This window comes from Cinclus cinclus, chromosome 13 (genome assembly GCF_963662255.1).
Source record: "Cinclus cinclus chromosome 13, bCinCin1.1, whole genome shotgun sequence".
NCBI lineage: Eukaryota > Metazoa > Chordata > Aves > Passeriformes > Cinclidae > Cinclus > Cinclus cinclus.
Genome location: NC_085058.1, coordinates 1,384,039 through 1,400,410, shown reverse-complemented (window position 1 = coordinate 1,400,410; position 16,372 = coordinate 1,384,039). Strand labels below are relative to the sequence as shown.

Below are 16,372 nucleotides of genomic sequence, written 5' to 3'. Positions count from 1 at the left end.
GCTGTTCTTAGTCGTATATTATATATACAGGATGTTTAACTTATATTTTTATTATTATTTTAAATTACTCTGGCAAAGTTTCAGACTTCTACAACACACTGAAGAGAGCCAATAAAAATTCTCTTTTGTATGCTAAATTGAAATAAGCAACTCTACTGTGTAACTGAAAATATTTAATATTCAGTATAACAATTTATATAGTAATTTAATAATTGGACTGCAGTGATTATCATTAAAAAATTGAAATCCTTCTACATCACAGTAGGTGTCAGTGTATGCTTTTTTGATAAATCATACATGCCATGGCTTGATCAAGTTCTTTTAATTCTGACCTGGCTTAGCAGTAGCTCAGTAGACTGGCAATAAGCAAATTGGACAAATTCTATGCGTCCTGGGAATGCCATGCTTTAAGAAAAACCTCATTTTCTACTTTGGAATTTTTTTTCCTCTCTATCAGAAACATGCCTACAAAGAACATGCATGGAAACAGAGCTACTGCAAAACTTAAGAGCCAGATCAGTAGGACATGGCTCCAAAAATGTTTTATGCATTTGTACTGCCTATATGGGTAGGTACTATTATACTTGCCCATTTATGGATAACAGGAATAAATAACACAAGTGATCCAATTATTGAAACCAGAAGAAAAGCCCATAAGAACATTCGATCAAGCACTTGAGCAATGTATTTCCAGTCTTCAACAACCTGAAACACAAAGATCACAAGAGTTGGTCAGTGTGTGCAAGAGCAGGTAAAAACAGTACCAAATCCTGCAATTCTTAGTTATTAAAAAGTACACTTTCTTCAACCATGCCCATATGATAACATTCTTGAGCAACATTTTATAATTATATTGTGAGTTAGAACAGAAGCAACTACCCTCTGTGAAGACTGATAAGCAATGTAGATTTTTATGCAGAAATTGACCCTGAGAAGCACCAAACATCCTCATCTATAGAGATGAGACTGGCCTGCCATTTTCTAACATACTGCAGGATTGATGGCACATGACATCAAAACATGGAATTCCTAAGTAGGAGCTGGAAGCAAAATTTGTAAAAAAACTCCAACCAACCAAAACCACCAACCCACAACAAAAAAACTAACCAGAAAACCAAAACCAAACCCCCCAAATAGTAATAATATTTTTTAAAATTGGTAATTGTTGAAATTAAATTTTTAATTGCTAGAGCAGCTGTTGTGTTACAAACAGCTGCTGAAAGCTGCACAGAATTACACACTGGGAAGAATACTCCCAGTAGTTTCAAGACTACTTTCCTTTTTGATAAAATTATTCCTATCCACACAAAGTTTTGCAAGTATTGCAGATATAATTGTGCAAGCAAATTGAAATGCTGCCAAACAATTGTCTTGGATTTGAACTGGAGCTATCCACGTTTCCCAAGCCTAGTGCTTCCTAAGATATAAGGCTACAATAGCACTAGCTGTCTAGTGTTAACAACTTTTGCAATTAAAGTTTGCATTCTCTGGAGCCCAGTAATAACAAAACAAGTGAATCCCCAGTCAGCTGTATATTAATTTCCAAGTTTTATAGTAACAACAACATTACACTTGAAAAACAAAATGCTTACTACTTGTCACTCACAGTCAACCTTCAATTTACAGGAAATTATGTATTTAGTAGCAAACAATTCTATTTCTATTGTTCCTACAATGCAGGGTTATTAGATGCTTCTTTAACAGTACAGCAGACACATGTATTATAAATCTAGGCCATGTCCCTGGTGACAATGACAGAATCAAGTCCCGAGAAGGCACATTAGAGGAGGCATATCACTCCTAGTCTTGTATGGGAGAACATCCTCAGCCACCAGAGCCTTCTGAAAACAGCGATTCCCATACAGACTGAAAGAGCCTGAGGCTTTGCCATCAAAAACAGACAGCACACAACAAACTTCTGTATTTCTATGAACTTCTGCACTAGACTGGAAACAGCATTTCAGTCTCTGATGTACCAATTGTGCTAGCTTAAAAAGCATGTGAAGAACACGGATTTCTAATGCTCTTACACAAATATTGTACACATTCATTAAGGATAACTCAGAGTGCAAATGCACAGACTGAAAAAAAGCCTCTGACATCTTCTGATAAAACTTAGGGACAAATAATTGTAAGGGTAGAGAAGAACACTTAGGAATTGAGTCCATGTTTCATCTGAGCACAAAATGACCAACATATGGCTATAGCCTGTATTTAAACTAATATAAGTTAGAGCACTGAAACTCTTACTATTCGGAATTGAAAGCCGCAAGGTAAGTCTTGGCAGCATTTATTTGGAAAATGTAAGGCAAGTGCATTTTTCAAGATAGCCCTCAGGTACTATCTAAAGTGAAAAAGAGCTCCTTCTCCTGACATCTCAGGAATGCTGTAGGGAACAGTTACAGCACGTGCTCTTGTCAAAGACAATGTGTAACTAATGACAAGAACTTCTAGAAGAAAGCAGAAGACTTTTAAAGACCCCAAATACTGCATTGTATCAGCCAAATATTCTCAGTATTGTACCATATTTGCACTTTTTTCCAGTGGAAATAACTACACAGCCCTGTAGCATACCTTTAATATGCAGCTGCACAGTAAAGAACGTGTAATTTTTTAATCTAATTCCCACTTGCAGCAAACGAGTGCAGCAGGACTGACACACCCACCTCGCGAACCTCATTCTCCTTCATTACATGTCTCGTGATGTAGCGGATGGAGTCCAGAGCTGCTTCCAAGGTGTTCCTGGATGACTCTGATCCGTTCATATTTGCTGTCTCATCCTTCTGAGCAAAGTACCTATCGACATGGCTTCTCATGCACAGAAGCTTGGGCAGCTTGTGCAGGAATATCTTGCGAACCCAGGGTGCCATGGCATTGTGTGTGGACGAGGAGCGGTGGTGGATATTGATAGCAAAGACGGTGATCACGATGGACAAGGTCACAAATATCATCGTGAACACCAAGTACTCTCCTATAAGTGGGATAACTTTAGAGGATGATGGAATAATTTCTTCAATAACAAGAAGAAAAACAGTCAAAGATACCAGTACTGAAGTGCAGAGTGAAATTTTTTCACCTTCATTTGAAGGAAGATAGAAGACAAGGACAGTTAGAAATGAAAGCCCAATACAAGGAATAATGAGAAACAAAGTGTAAAAAAGTGGCAAACGTCTAATTATAAATGAGTATGTAACAAAAGGATACCAGCAGCATCCATCAGTTCTGTTTCCTTTGCTTCCTGTTGCAGTCACTATTTCCCATTCTCCATTATCAAAAAAATCTCTTTTGTCAACATCATAATCTTCAAGAATTAGATCAACCTGTGAGCCATCATAAGTCCAGGAACCAAATTTCATTGAGCAGTTTTGAAGGTCAAAAGGGAAGAATGTTACATCAATAGTACAAGAGCTTTTGTAGTTTGCTGGTGGAGTCCAAGCAATGGTGCCATCATATTTTACCACGGTTTTTGTAGATGTTCCCTCAAAACGTCCATCTGCACTGAAAGAAGAGAGAGAAGTGCAGGCAATTACACTGGGGCATGGGGATGTCTTTAAAGAAGAAATTATGCTTTGTTATTATCATTTCAGCTGTCTATCCCTTAATAGCCAAAATTGTGTATTGTCTTCATAGTCAACTTTTTTCCCTCAAATCTGAATCTCACACAGGTAAACAGCTTTGGAAGACTGAAGAACATTTTCAAGTCCTGAAAAGATCTGTGCAACTTTCTGTGGTTCCAGTGACTTATAAAAGGATTGCAAAATCCTGATTTTTAACAGCATGACCCACCTCTTGTGTTCCTATTAGTAAGACAAAAATTTTTACTTTTAAATTTGGACAAATCATAATTATTGAAGAAAAAGAGTCATGAAACAGGTACAATAATGCTTGTGTCCAAACCTGAGTTTACTGCAAGAGCCTTTTATCCTGACTCGACAAGTCAGGAAATATAAAAGTGCTGTATGTGCACTTGAGCTGTGCAGAAGGGTTAATTCAAAAGTTATTGTTCCTGAGATCTACTAATTTTCCAAAGAAAAAAACAAAACCAACCCAATCCCTCCCTTACAGTTAAATGTACCTGACTTTAATTCCATGCTGAATATGATCTACAACAGCATAAATTAGTTGCTTCACTCCCATCACTCTACACTATTTATGCGCAGCACTGTGCAGGACATTTTTTTTATCATTAAGAAAAAAGTTTACACAAGAAAATGGAAACAACCTTTTCAAAGGGACTAGAAATCCCATTCAGAAGCAAAGGAAAACATCTGAGCATTTAACATGGCAGCGAAGTGCATGTGCATTCAGAGGGAAGTTCTTCCACAGGTTCTTAGCCCACTCAATGTACACATTACGTCTGTCCCATGAGCCTCCTAGAAGCAGTCTGGCCAGTGAAGTTACAGAGCAAATGCATTTTGTATATGAAAAGATTAAAATCTTACTTGTCATACAGCACAATATCTGGAATCCAAATAGAATCTGATGGGACACGGATGGATGTTATTCCAGCATAGTCTTCAGGATTCCACCTTAGTTTTACATCCATCCATTCCTGTGCATATGTGAGATGTAAAAATCATTATTATTGGGAAATGGATTTAAGCAGGGTGAAACCAGATGAAAATAGCTAACAAGGCAATTAACAGCAATCAAACTGGTTTCTAAAGTTTGCATAAAACAATGAATTTGCTGAACAGGCATGTAGTTACCTCACTCTGTTTTCTGTTGTAAGAGCTACTTGACAATGTTTCTGTACAGAACTTAAGATATTATGTTCCTTTTTAAGAGCATGTATTTATAAGAGCTATTATAATGTAATTTAATTATATACATTAAATTTGAAGAAAGGTTGTTCTGGATGAATACCAATGACTGGAAGCTAATCAGGAGCAATTTAGACATTTTCATTATACAAAAAAACCCATCATGCTCCAAGTCTTAAAACTGGTTCAACTTCAAGAAGAGCAGCAAAAAGTATTAAAGAGGGTACAAAGAATCATTATATGGCCATTTCATATTTGCTGACTAGTCTCAAAATTTTCAAACAGCCCCCCAAAAACAAACAAACAAACAAAAAACAAAACAAAAACAAAACACCACCAAAACAAAACAAACAAAACAAAATTGGCCTAAAATTACAGTTACTGGAAAAGAAGGGAATGGGAAACAAAAAGAAAAAAAAATCAAATAAACAAACAGAAAGGAATTAGCCTGAACAAAAATAATTCCAAAAGCTAGTAAGTACACCCAGCACCTGCAAAGACCCTTCTAGGTAAACCAAGAATGATTTGTAAGCAGCATTACACAAGTAAATAGTGGCAATTAAGTTTAGCACTGGACTCTTACAATTACAAATCTTGAGGCTTTTTCCTGCCGAAACCCAAATATTCTCAGGAGAAAAAAGTATTTCCTTCTAGCAAGCATATTTAACTTTGAAATCAGAATTCTTCAGTAATGTGTATCCAATAATTTCAAATATCCCATAGGAAAAAGGCCTCAAAACTATTATTCAGAAGAATACACCAACCATACTTTCCTAAACAAAGCTTTTGAATGAAAACTTTTGTACTGAAGCAGCAATTTAAGGTTGGATATATATACCTGGGTATATTAAATGGCCATGCAATGCCATATTAGATTTCTTTTAATTTGGTGAAGTTTTATTTACCGTGTTGTTATGGTTTATTTAAGAAGATTGCCACAATTAATCATTTAAAGCATTTCCAGGGACATTCTATAAAGACACTATGTGAAATAAAATTACATGCAAGAACTAAGTTTTTTGAATATACAATTAACTACAAAAAATTCTCCCAAATTTTTATTTGCAGTTATGAAGCTTCAGAATTTTTCATCAATGTTTTACACATACCTGTTTCAACCATACATTTGTTGTCATCAATTGATTTTTCTCATCCTGTAAAATAAAGCACATATCACACAAAAAATAATCTATCCATAGGAAATAGCTGCTTAAGTTCACAGAGGTCTGCAACTGAAAATACAAAACACACTGCTGAACACACTCCAACCACTAAGTATGTTTATATGAGAACATTATATATCCATCTACAGGGCATTTTTATTACACAGACTATAATTTAAGATGCTTAATCTATTGAGTTTAACAGGCACAATTATTTCACATGAAATTATGCTCCTTTTAAAGTTAGTGGGAAAAAATTTACTATACATACCACATCTACTAGCTGAGAGATGGCAAGGCCAAACTTGATTTTTATTGTGTCATTCAAGCGTTCCACTGGACGAACCCATCTTTGATAGTCTTCAAATAAATGCTTAAACAAACGATCTTCACTTTTAGCAATAAAAGAAGGTTCAGATACCACTATAATAATAAAAAAAAAAATATAAACACTGATTCAAATTAGTATTCTTGTGTCCAAACAGTTACAGCTCTTTTGATACAGCATTCAATTTCTCATCTCATCCCCTTCTCTCTAGAAGCATACCCAAGGTCGTGGAAGCAGAATTTTATAAAGTTACTTGGTTTTATTAGCATCCTCATACCATTATCATGCTTTTAAAACTGATGACTCAAGAACATTAACCTAATCTCAGCAGGCAAAAAGCTCTTGTATCATTGACCCAATGCCACACAACCATGGAACTCCTCAAAAACTGAAAGCTATGAGGGACAGAAGCTCTGTCAACCTACACCCACATTACACATCTGTATATACTGCATAACTTGCAATCCAGTTTGAAACCTCAGTCTCTTAATGTTTAATGTATTTCTTCTAATGTTTGGGCACATTTACCATGTACAAATCTTGTTGCACTTGTAGAGCACTTTCCCTCACGCTGCTTTGCATCTTAGATGCATATGCCACACTATTTACCAGTTGACTCTACCCATTCTAATGTTTCACTGCCTGGAATGCACCTTTCTAGTTCTTTTTCATAGCTCTCAAGGGGTCATTTTGGGGAAGATGGAGAGAGAAGGAAGGAAAAAAGGGAAGATCTGTGTCTAGCTAAACAACTTGTGCAAGAACAGCTTTCAAAGGAGGTGTGAAAGTGCTGAAGATGGCTGCTGCCTCTAGAAGCACAAACTACACACATCACCTTGCAGGGAAGGGTCTCCAATCCCCAGACATAAGTTAGGATGACCACCAGAAAACACTGACAGATGTTCTAGATAAAGATTTTTACTACTTACCGATGAAATGTGAAAGGGAACTACTGCCAAAAAAAGACTTAGCAATTATTATCATCAGTTTAAAGGACAACATAAGCAAAATAAAGGAGCTCACCACCATCTCTTTTTAATGCAGACTTAAAATATTATGCTATTACATAAAACTGTGGCATGACCTCTCTAGAAATCACGTGTTCATTAACAGCATCCATCTAAAAAAAAGATATATCAGAAGCAGAAAACCACCAGAGAATGTCATAAACAGATTAAAACCAGACACAGTCATCCATACAAGGAGAGATTTAAAAGATTAACATTACTTCATTTGGAGAGGAGGTGAATTTAGTCAAAACAACAGAAGTAGATCAGCTAGGAACAACACAGGCAGAAAACACATTGGTGGATTTAATCTTTCTCATGAAAGAAGCTAAAGGAAACAAAGTGTCAATTAAAGGCAGCATAAAGAATGTCTAGTTGAAGTTCATTACCATCAACATTCAGAAAATCAGAGATTCATAGATACTGAAGAGGACTAGGATTTTAGAATTGCCTGGGATGACTCAGTATGCCAGGTAGTATCACACCTGCATAGGAGATCAGTTCTCATTCCCACAAAACTTACAAAAAACTTGCTACCTCAGAGCTGACCAACACTTCCATGATCCAGCCTTTGTGGCAGAGGCTCGGCTGACACCAATTAAGCCATTAATTGGAATGGACCTAACCCAGCCCCAAGTGACTGCAGCCTGGACAAATTAACACAGGCAGCCTAAGGTTAAAGTTCCCTTCCATTCATCAGTGGATTCTTGCTGTGCTGCAAAAAGCTTCATGTACAGGTCCTTCGGACAAACACCCAAAGCACTGCAGAGCCCAGCAAGGCAGCTCCTGCCTTTGGCACTGCAGGTGTGGCCCAGTCCAGTAGAAATATTAATATTATTTGACACACTGACTGGATTTCTCTGAAGTGCCACAGTAGCAGCAAAAGCAGAATGTAGCTTAAGAAATGGGAGCAGCAAAGTGGGAGCAGCAGGACCCTTTTCTCCTACAAGTCCTACCCTACACCAACGTGCTGCTGAATGGTTCTTGCTGTGGGCCAAATCAACATTTGGGGTGTAAGACAGGTCACCCTTCCATTTCAAAATACAAATCTTTCTATTTAGAATGCATTTTATTTGCTCACAAACTTACTGATCTTCAAGATCTATTATTTGTATGTGTTCTACAGTTGGACATATCTCCATTTCAAGAATGTGGACTTGCGGGATGTGCAACGACTGATGGGCAGCTCACACCGTACTGCTAGGATAACCCAGCTGGATACAGGAGAACTCACAGCACGTAAGAATTGCTCCCAAAATGGATCCAGCAACAGAATGCTGCACATGTACAAGTTATCTTGTAAATGTACAAGTGCCAAAATATATTTAACTGGCTCAGTCTATCCTCATTAAACCAGGATTTTTTCTTATTCATAACTATACGCAGATTTGCCAAGCCCTACATTTCACAGACATCCAAAAGAATGCTTCCTGAAAACACAATTTCTCTATTTATATATCCCTATTTCCTGAATTATGAATGGCTTTGTGTATATTTCAACCTAATATTTCATAAATACTTGATTTTTATATTAGCATTAATTACATTTCCCTCCTCCAGTTACAACCCTCAACCGAATTTTTTGTACAATTTAAGACTGACAGTGCAGCCGGATATTATCTCTCCATTAATTGACCTTGAAACAATGCAGAGGCAAAGTTGCACTTTCACCATTTCTGTGTTCCTGTAAGACGACCTCCTTTGCAACAATACAGCATCTTCAGGGTACGTGTTGTTTCCACATCAGGCTTCTCTTAAAACACAGCATCTCCTCTGCTGTGCTAAGAGGGAGCATGTTCCTTTACTGCTTTTATGTATTTATAGATTATTTTTCAAGCATTTCATACTCAGTATGAAATATAGCATAGTATAGTATACTCACTGATCTATCACAGGGACCATTACATACTAACAATATAGTTAAATTTTATTTTTTTTTCTGATCACAGATGTATCCACGCTTTTCAGTATTTCTGGTTTATTCTGTTTATTAATATATGGGGTAAATTGGTCTAGAAAACACATCTTAAACAAAGGAGAGCTCCATGAGGAGGCTGGGAATGGTAACAGTATATTAAGACTTGGCAAAAATAAAATAAGTAATCACCCCTACCTTGTACCTTTTATTTTATTTAATAGGGCCATTCAAATAATTTCTTACACAGACTGCATACGTTTTCTATCTCTTTTCCATGTGTCTATGATTTTAAGATTACAACAAGGGGCCATGACTCCTAGTTACTCCTTGTATTAAAATCAATTAAAAAATTGTGAAGAGCTGGTGACAAGTGGAAAAAATGCAAGGAGAAGAAAACAGGTAAAACAGTTTTAGTGGCTTAAGGCAGCAGGGTAGCTGTGCTGGCTGGAGAAAATCAGAAAGGTTAAAACCCGTGACTAGCAAGATTAGGAAACAAACAGATCCAAGTACAATCCCATACTAAATCAGAGGGCAGGAGATTATGGCAACATTCCCCCCTGCCACTAGTCCAGTGTACTAAAAAATACTCAGAGGATCTGTAGCCTTTGAAGGGCAGTTCTAAGCCTGCCTGTATTTGTGTGCCTTCATTTTATTGAGGCCAGGTAACCTCTGCAGTTTAAATCAAAGCTCGCTCTCTGCACTGTTCAGTGGTAATTCCCAATGACAGTGTTCACTTTATTATTTGTACCTTAAACTCTTCTCACTGCCCCTCAGTATGGTGGGTTTAGACTCAGTATGAGTCCATATTAAGCAACAAAAAACCCCCCCCAAAAAATCACATTATGATGTTGGATGGCCTAAATTTAAATTCTGCACAAAGGAAGTAAATGTTTATGCACAAAGCAAAGTTTTTTAAACTCTGAAGTAGCTGGAGAACACTTTTGACAAAAGGCTAGGTAAAAATTCTAATGAAACACTTGACCTTGAAAATATTGTATTTAAAAAAATTGGTTCTACCATTTCCTCCACAAGTATTTAACAAACTTTTTATTAATGTACTTTGCAAGAACTATTTAGAAAACAGGATGAAACATTACATGGGCGTCAGATGCATGAGTAGCATGAGGAAACATGTACATATCTATTTATCTTGTTAACATTCTCAAGTAAAAATTTGCATGGGATACTGATGGCTGACTTTTTAAGCGTTGTAGATAAGAAACAAAAGATGGGTTTTACAAAATAATAACACTTTTGTTGTAATTTACTGTACCATTATGGGATTAAATTTCCTCCATCTTAATATGATTCAGCAACATTATTATTTTTATAAGAATTACCAGTGAAATAGTTAGTGTTTCAGCTTGATCCCAGACACATTTTCATAAATCTTTGTTTTTAAATAGAAGAACATCACAGTCCACGTTCCTCCAAATAATAAGCTTTCTTTGAACTCTGTATTCCTCTGCACTTCCTTAGATACAGAGTCTAAGAGCCAGATTGGCAGTGCAGGTGTAACACTGGTCCTTACACATAAAACAGTGCAGTTCAAAGCATTTTCTAAATTAAACAGAGCAACTCAAAGCATTTCCTAACTGACAGAGCTGAGTGTTAATGATCTCAGGTTTTCTTCATGCCACTACTGGGTGCAGTTTCAAAGGAGGATCATGGGGAAAGGAAAAGGGTCACTTTCTAGAAGTATAATGTTTAGGTCTATATTCAGAACTATTATATATATTACTAATGCATGTTCATAATCATATACCATTACAACAACAACAACAAAAAAACACTACTAAGGACAATAAACATTGCAAAATATCCATACTTTGCAGTTAATGTTATATTCTTTAACTCTGGGCTGTTATAACACAAACTATTATCCACAAATCTAACTGCTACATACTACAGCTAACAACCTGCTTAGAAATCTGAAAGGTGAATGAATATATACAGTACACCTGCCTTCAGTACTCTAGCATATTTATTAAGATGATCACCCATCATTACTTCATTAGGTAGAAAAGAGAGGTAATGTATTACATTGAAGTTTTATTTTTATACAGATTCCTCTGACCCTTTGAAAAGGATCATGAGTCATACTTCCTGCATGGTCTTTAATTTTTTGGCCTACTTTTTCTTCTATGCATCAGCAATTACCTAGAATCCAATCACAGTCAAGCATTTAATTAACAGCAAGCATTTAGAAAGATCACAATCATCTTAACTAGGATGTCTGTAAGTCAAAGCAGCAATTCCATTTACTGAATAGAAGTCAGGAAAACCAATTACTACATTCTGAACTCCCCAGAACTACCTTTTCCTCCCCTGTTCAAAAAATAAAGGCAAACCCCATTACCACACCTACAAGCATGGAAAAAGTGACTTTAAAGTCACTGGGAGGACTTGTGCATTCTCTCTCACCTAGTACATCAACCTCCAGCCAGCCAGTAACAAAACAAAATTACATATATTGGACATGAAACTGTGAGGAATTTTGAACTGCAGTACTGCTTAGTACTTACCAAAATGCACAGAAGTACAAAAAGAAAGAAAGCAGGGAAGGTGTTTCTTACATCCAACTCAAATTTAAAATGATAAAGTTATAACCTGATAGCTGTAAAGGAGAATGAAACTATCCCCTAACAGCTGAGCAGAAAGGTATAATTATGGCACGTATTTCTGAATGCAAGTCCGGTTAGTAACCATAGGAGACCGCCACGTGGTTTGTAAACTAACCAAGAAATAGACGTGAACTAACAGTCAATCTTTAGATTAAAAGCTAACCGGACCACAACCCCTTCCTTTCTGAACACCCGTGCCGTGGATTCCAGGCTAAGCCCACACCAGGTGCCAAACAGCTCCCTGACCTCTCTGGTGACATGCTGCCAGCAGCAGCGACAGCCCTCTCAGCTGTAACTGCAGGTCTGCGCCGTGCCACAGTACTTCCCCCCAGTTCACTGACACACCAGTGTGCTGCACTCAGCTCCCACAGACAGGACTGGGATCCTTCTCCTGCCCAACAGCCACAGGAAAAGGCTACTTCGTGTCAGCCTGCCCTGGGGGAAAACTCTGCCACTCTGAATGCAGCAGGACTTTCCTATAACAGATCTGGGATTATGCCATCTCTCTTCGTACCACTTTTAATCCTTGCATCGTTTTCACTGATTGCCAAGCTGTCAGTGAAGACTGAAGGTGGACTGCGAAGGCAGCACCGAGGAGTGCTGAAAGCAAGCAGCAAAAAGGGTGTATGGAAGTGCAGATTGCACAAGGAACACAAGGAAGAACAAGTATGTAGAATCTGGTAAGTACAACCATTTATAAATTTAGAGGCTATGTGCCACGGAATTACACACAAATCTGAAATGGAAGTGAAAAAAGACCTTATGGAAATAAGAAACAGCCAGGGCTTCTCACAAGCTGCCAGTGCAGCCCCGAGTGCTGCAGACATTGGGCTCTGGCCTTACCTTCTGCCTCAGGAGCATTTTGCCCACTCAGCCCCATTCCAGTTTTGGATACACTGGAACACAGAACCCTACAGCTCACAGAAATCAGCTACATCACTCAATAGCAGATAAAGAGCAGGAGATTTCAAAACCTCTAATATCACACAGACCCTAGGCTTTACTACTCTAAAAAGTGGGGAACTATGCAAGTACTTCCTTCTACAGTTCCTTCTACAAATCAACACAGACATTTCTCCACGAATCAATGCTCATGTTTATTCCCCTAAGAATCTCTGAAGAAAGCACAAAATATTTCAAGAGAAAAATCACAAGAAACCTACACAAGCAGGGAGAATTGCAGCTTCCTGTTGGCTAGGGAGAAGCATTTGATCCACTAAACTGAGTGGAAAAGCTTGGGTGGATGAACTGCCAAGGAAACACCATCAGAGGTCTGCAGCAGGGCTAGAGGTTGTTGTTAACCTCAACTCCATTTGGGCATTCGAGCTTCACCTGCTCGTTTAAAATTCAGAGCAACAGCAAAACTTATATTCTGACTGTATTTTAAATCAGCAAGTACTTTCTTCTGACAATTCAGAGTTATCCAAGATAAAATACTAGTTCACTGTTAACTGAGGAAACATCGAATTAATTTACAAGCACTCCTATAGCAAATTTCATTTTATTTTAGGGAAAACAAGTTGTGAAAAGAAACCTTTAGCCTCACTATATGCAATCAGTTCTCAGTGAAGTCCAAACTGTTGTCTTGTGCCAAAAGGCAAAACTTGGCTTACCCTGACTGCAGGTAATTCCTTGCAGTCATATAAATTACATAATGTAGCATCATGATTTTGCATCTTCTGTCATGCAAACATGAAAAACACTACTTTTCCAAATGTTGAGATAAAGAATAATCTTTTAAAACACATTCAGCAATAACAGACTGAGTATTTGTAGGCTGAATTAAAACCTAGACGTCAATACAATCAACTTTCCAAAAACCATATTTACAATCAACTTTTTCAATTTTCAGTTAATATATAAAGAAGTCAAATTTATCTTTCATTAATTTTCTTTCTGCCTGTAATTATTGAGTTGTGGTTTCAAGACATTCTGCAAAACTCTTGGCAATGTACTTAAAAATTATGTAAGTGCAACATTTTGAAACAACTGTTTCTAAATAAATCTGTGGAAGGGCAGTGATTTTGCTCCTTTAATCTTTGTGTAACTCTGTAAATATTCAAGTTTCACATTCTATTTTACATCCTTCAACTCAGAAAGTTAAATCCTGACTGAATTATGAGACTGCCTCTTTTGAGTCAAAGAAATAACACACGACCAAACTGAAGAGACTTCTGTTATAAATTCTTAAGAGGGTTGTTTTCATGTGCAGTCACACCCATATGCGAAATTAGTTATGAAAATAAATTCTGCAAGTTTACCTCTGCAGCGGGCGCAGATGCAGAGCACGCAACACAAACCTACAACTGCACCTCCTCTCAAAAAGTAAGCAGAACAAAAACTGAAAGTTGTGGCAGCTTTAAAGAGTTATATATACACACATTTAGAAAGTGTATGCAATGTAATGAAACGTGAGGCAGCCAAGACTGAAAACGCACCTGAAAAGCTGTAGTTTAGCAGAGTTTAGTGTGAGGGGGCAGCCCTGGTGAGCCCATTTGACAGTGGGCTCCGGAGGTCCCGCTCTTTTCTCAAAGCTCTGCGATCCTCCCTCAGCAGCCACCACCGGACCCGGCACCAGCCTTACCTCAACCTCGTCCGGGAAAAAGTTGCCGGTGCGGAGAACGAAGCCAGTGCGCAGAGAGCCCACCGCCGGCAGCGCTCCCCCCTTCCCGCAGAACCCCGCCTCATCTCCCCTCACGAACCGCTCCCGCCGCCCGCGGTGCCACCGCTCTTTCCCAGCGGGCTCGAACCGCCGGCCGGCCCAGCCCTCTCCTCCCACACCCTCCCGGCTCCTCACGGACCGCCTCTCACCCTTCACACTTCTCCCCAGCGGCCCCGCCGACCTTCACCCCCGCGGCCGCCCCGAGCCACCTTACCCGCGAGTGTGGCCGCGTGCTGGCTGAGCAGCGGCGGGCAGAGCCAGGTGAGGAGGAGCAGGGACGGGGGGGGGCCGCAGCGCAGCCGCGCTCCGCTCCCGGCCATGGCTGGGGCACGGCCCCCGCTGCCCGCGAGCCCCGCGGCAGCGGCGGACGAGAGCGGCGGGAGCCGGGAGGCTCCGGGAGCGGCGGCAGCCTGGCTGTGCTAGCCCCGCCCCGCGGGGGCCGTGAGGGGGCGAGGGGCGGGAAGCTCCGGCCCGGCGCTCACCGCCCCCCGCGGGTCCGGAGCCGCTGCCGCCCAAGGGGCTCCCGGCAGTACCGCGGGGAGGAGGCGGCAGCGCCCACCCACGGGCTAGGCCCCCGTGGCCGTCCCGGGCCCGGGAGCCGCTCCCGGCGAGGCCGAGCAGGGCGCGCCCGGCGGGCCGGGGCCGCTGTCCCGCGGCTGCAGCGCCAGCGCTCGGTGATTCCGGCACATCCACCCGGGCGACGCCTGCTGCTGGTGCTGCTGCACCGTGCTTTTGGGAGGGTGCACGTGTAAGTGACTGCTGGCGGAAAAAATAACTTCTGATTTCCATTGCATTTGAAACACTCAGTAGTAGGGTTTTAAATTTCTGATTTCTAAATCAGTACAATTTTTTAAAAAGTTTCTAATTCGGAATATTTTGGAACTTCTAATCTAAAATAGATGAACTGATGCAAGGTGAAAAGACTTTGGATATTTGCACAGCTTTAGGTATGTTATAGATATACAACATATATAATAAATACTCTACAGAAAACACCACTCTTTTCTGTATCAGATAAATAAAATCTGTTACAAAAAACAACTTTCAACTCACAAACTGTGAAATTTAATCAGTGATTTTTTTTTTCCTAAATCATCCTGATGGAAATGTATAGTGCGCACATTGCCACAAAAAATAGAAGCAGCTGGCATTAATGCATTTTTTACATCTAAGACAGTGTTTAATAATTTATAGAGAGAAGAGACTTGGAAAGAAGGGCTAAATGACTTTACAGTGTTAATCAGTTTCTACATGAAAAGTGCTGGATACTGGATTCCTCAGGAAAATGGTCCTTATTTAACTCAAATAATTTTAGCAACTTTATAGCTTTCTAAAATGAGCCCTACCCAAAACAGCAGTTTCCTTAAGCATGTTGTCAGTTGTCAAAATTCTTTTATACCAATTGTTCATTCTACAGAAAAACTGCATCTCTCTGCGTAAACGGTGAATCTTTTCAATGACCAAGACAGAATACTGGAGCATTTCAATTCCTTTCTTAATTTTTAAACTGGTGTTTTTCTGTATTATCTCTCCCTGCAGCTATATTTGGGTTGTGCAAGACAATAATGCAGTCTGTACGAGCACACAAAAAACTCCTTACACAAGAGTTTCTTCCACCACACTTCTAGTGACAGGCTCTATTGATCTGAATGCTCTGCAGTAAATATGGTCATTTTATGTACTGAAAATCCAGTTGTATATGGCATATCTTCCACAATCAAAATAGTTGTGTAAAGGATGAAGCATGACTCTTATTTTGAAATGCTCAGTGTACATGCAGTGGTCAAGATTTTATAGTAAGTGAAAAATATATTTTAGCCCAAAACAGGGCACAAACCCCCACCTTTTTCCTTTTTTTCTTCTCTGTAGCACTAATATTTTCTAAGTGCTTCAAGAATTACTGGGTAATA

The 16,372-nt window shown here is 39.2% G+C and overlaps 1 protein-coding gene across 1 annotated transcript; it reads right to left on the bottom strand.

The window, feature by feature from the left end:
* Window positions 1–543: 543 nt before the first annotated feature.
* Window positions 544–14,782, bottom strand: CHRNA5 (cholinergic receptor nicotinic alpha 5 subunit). The gene is made up of 6 exons (XM_062501100.1): window positions 14,677–14,782; window positions 6,198–6,349; window positions 5,873–5,917; window positions 4,443–4,552; window positions 2,667–3,498; window positions 544–705 (listed from the first exon to the last, which is right to left on the bottom strand). The coding sequence occupies exons 1-6, from the start codon at window positions 14,780–14,782 to the stop codon at window positions 544–546; spliced, it is 1,407 nt and encodes a 468-aa protein (XP_062357084.1).
* Window positions 14,783–16,372: the final 1,590 nt, after the last annotated feature.

Excerpts from the sequence above, each read along its gene's own strand:
- CHRNA5 (XM_062501100.1), bottom strand. The coding sequence starts at position 14,782 with ATGGCCGGGAGCGGAGCGCGGCTGCGCTGCGGCCCCCCCCCGTCCCTG. Across the intron at positions 5,918-6,197 it reads TCTCTCAGCTAGTAGATGTG|GATGAGAAAAATCAATTGAT; the intron begins GTATGTATAGTA and ends TTTATTTTACAG. Across the intron at positions 4,553-5,872 it reads CAAATGTATGGTTGAAACAG|GAATGGATGGATGTAAAACT; the intron begins GTATGTGTAAAA and ends ACATATGCACAG.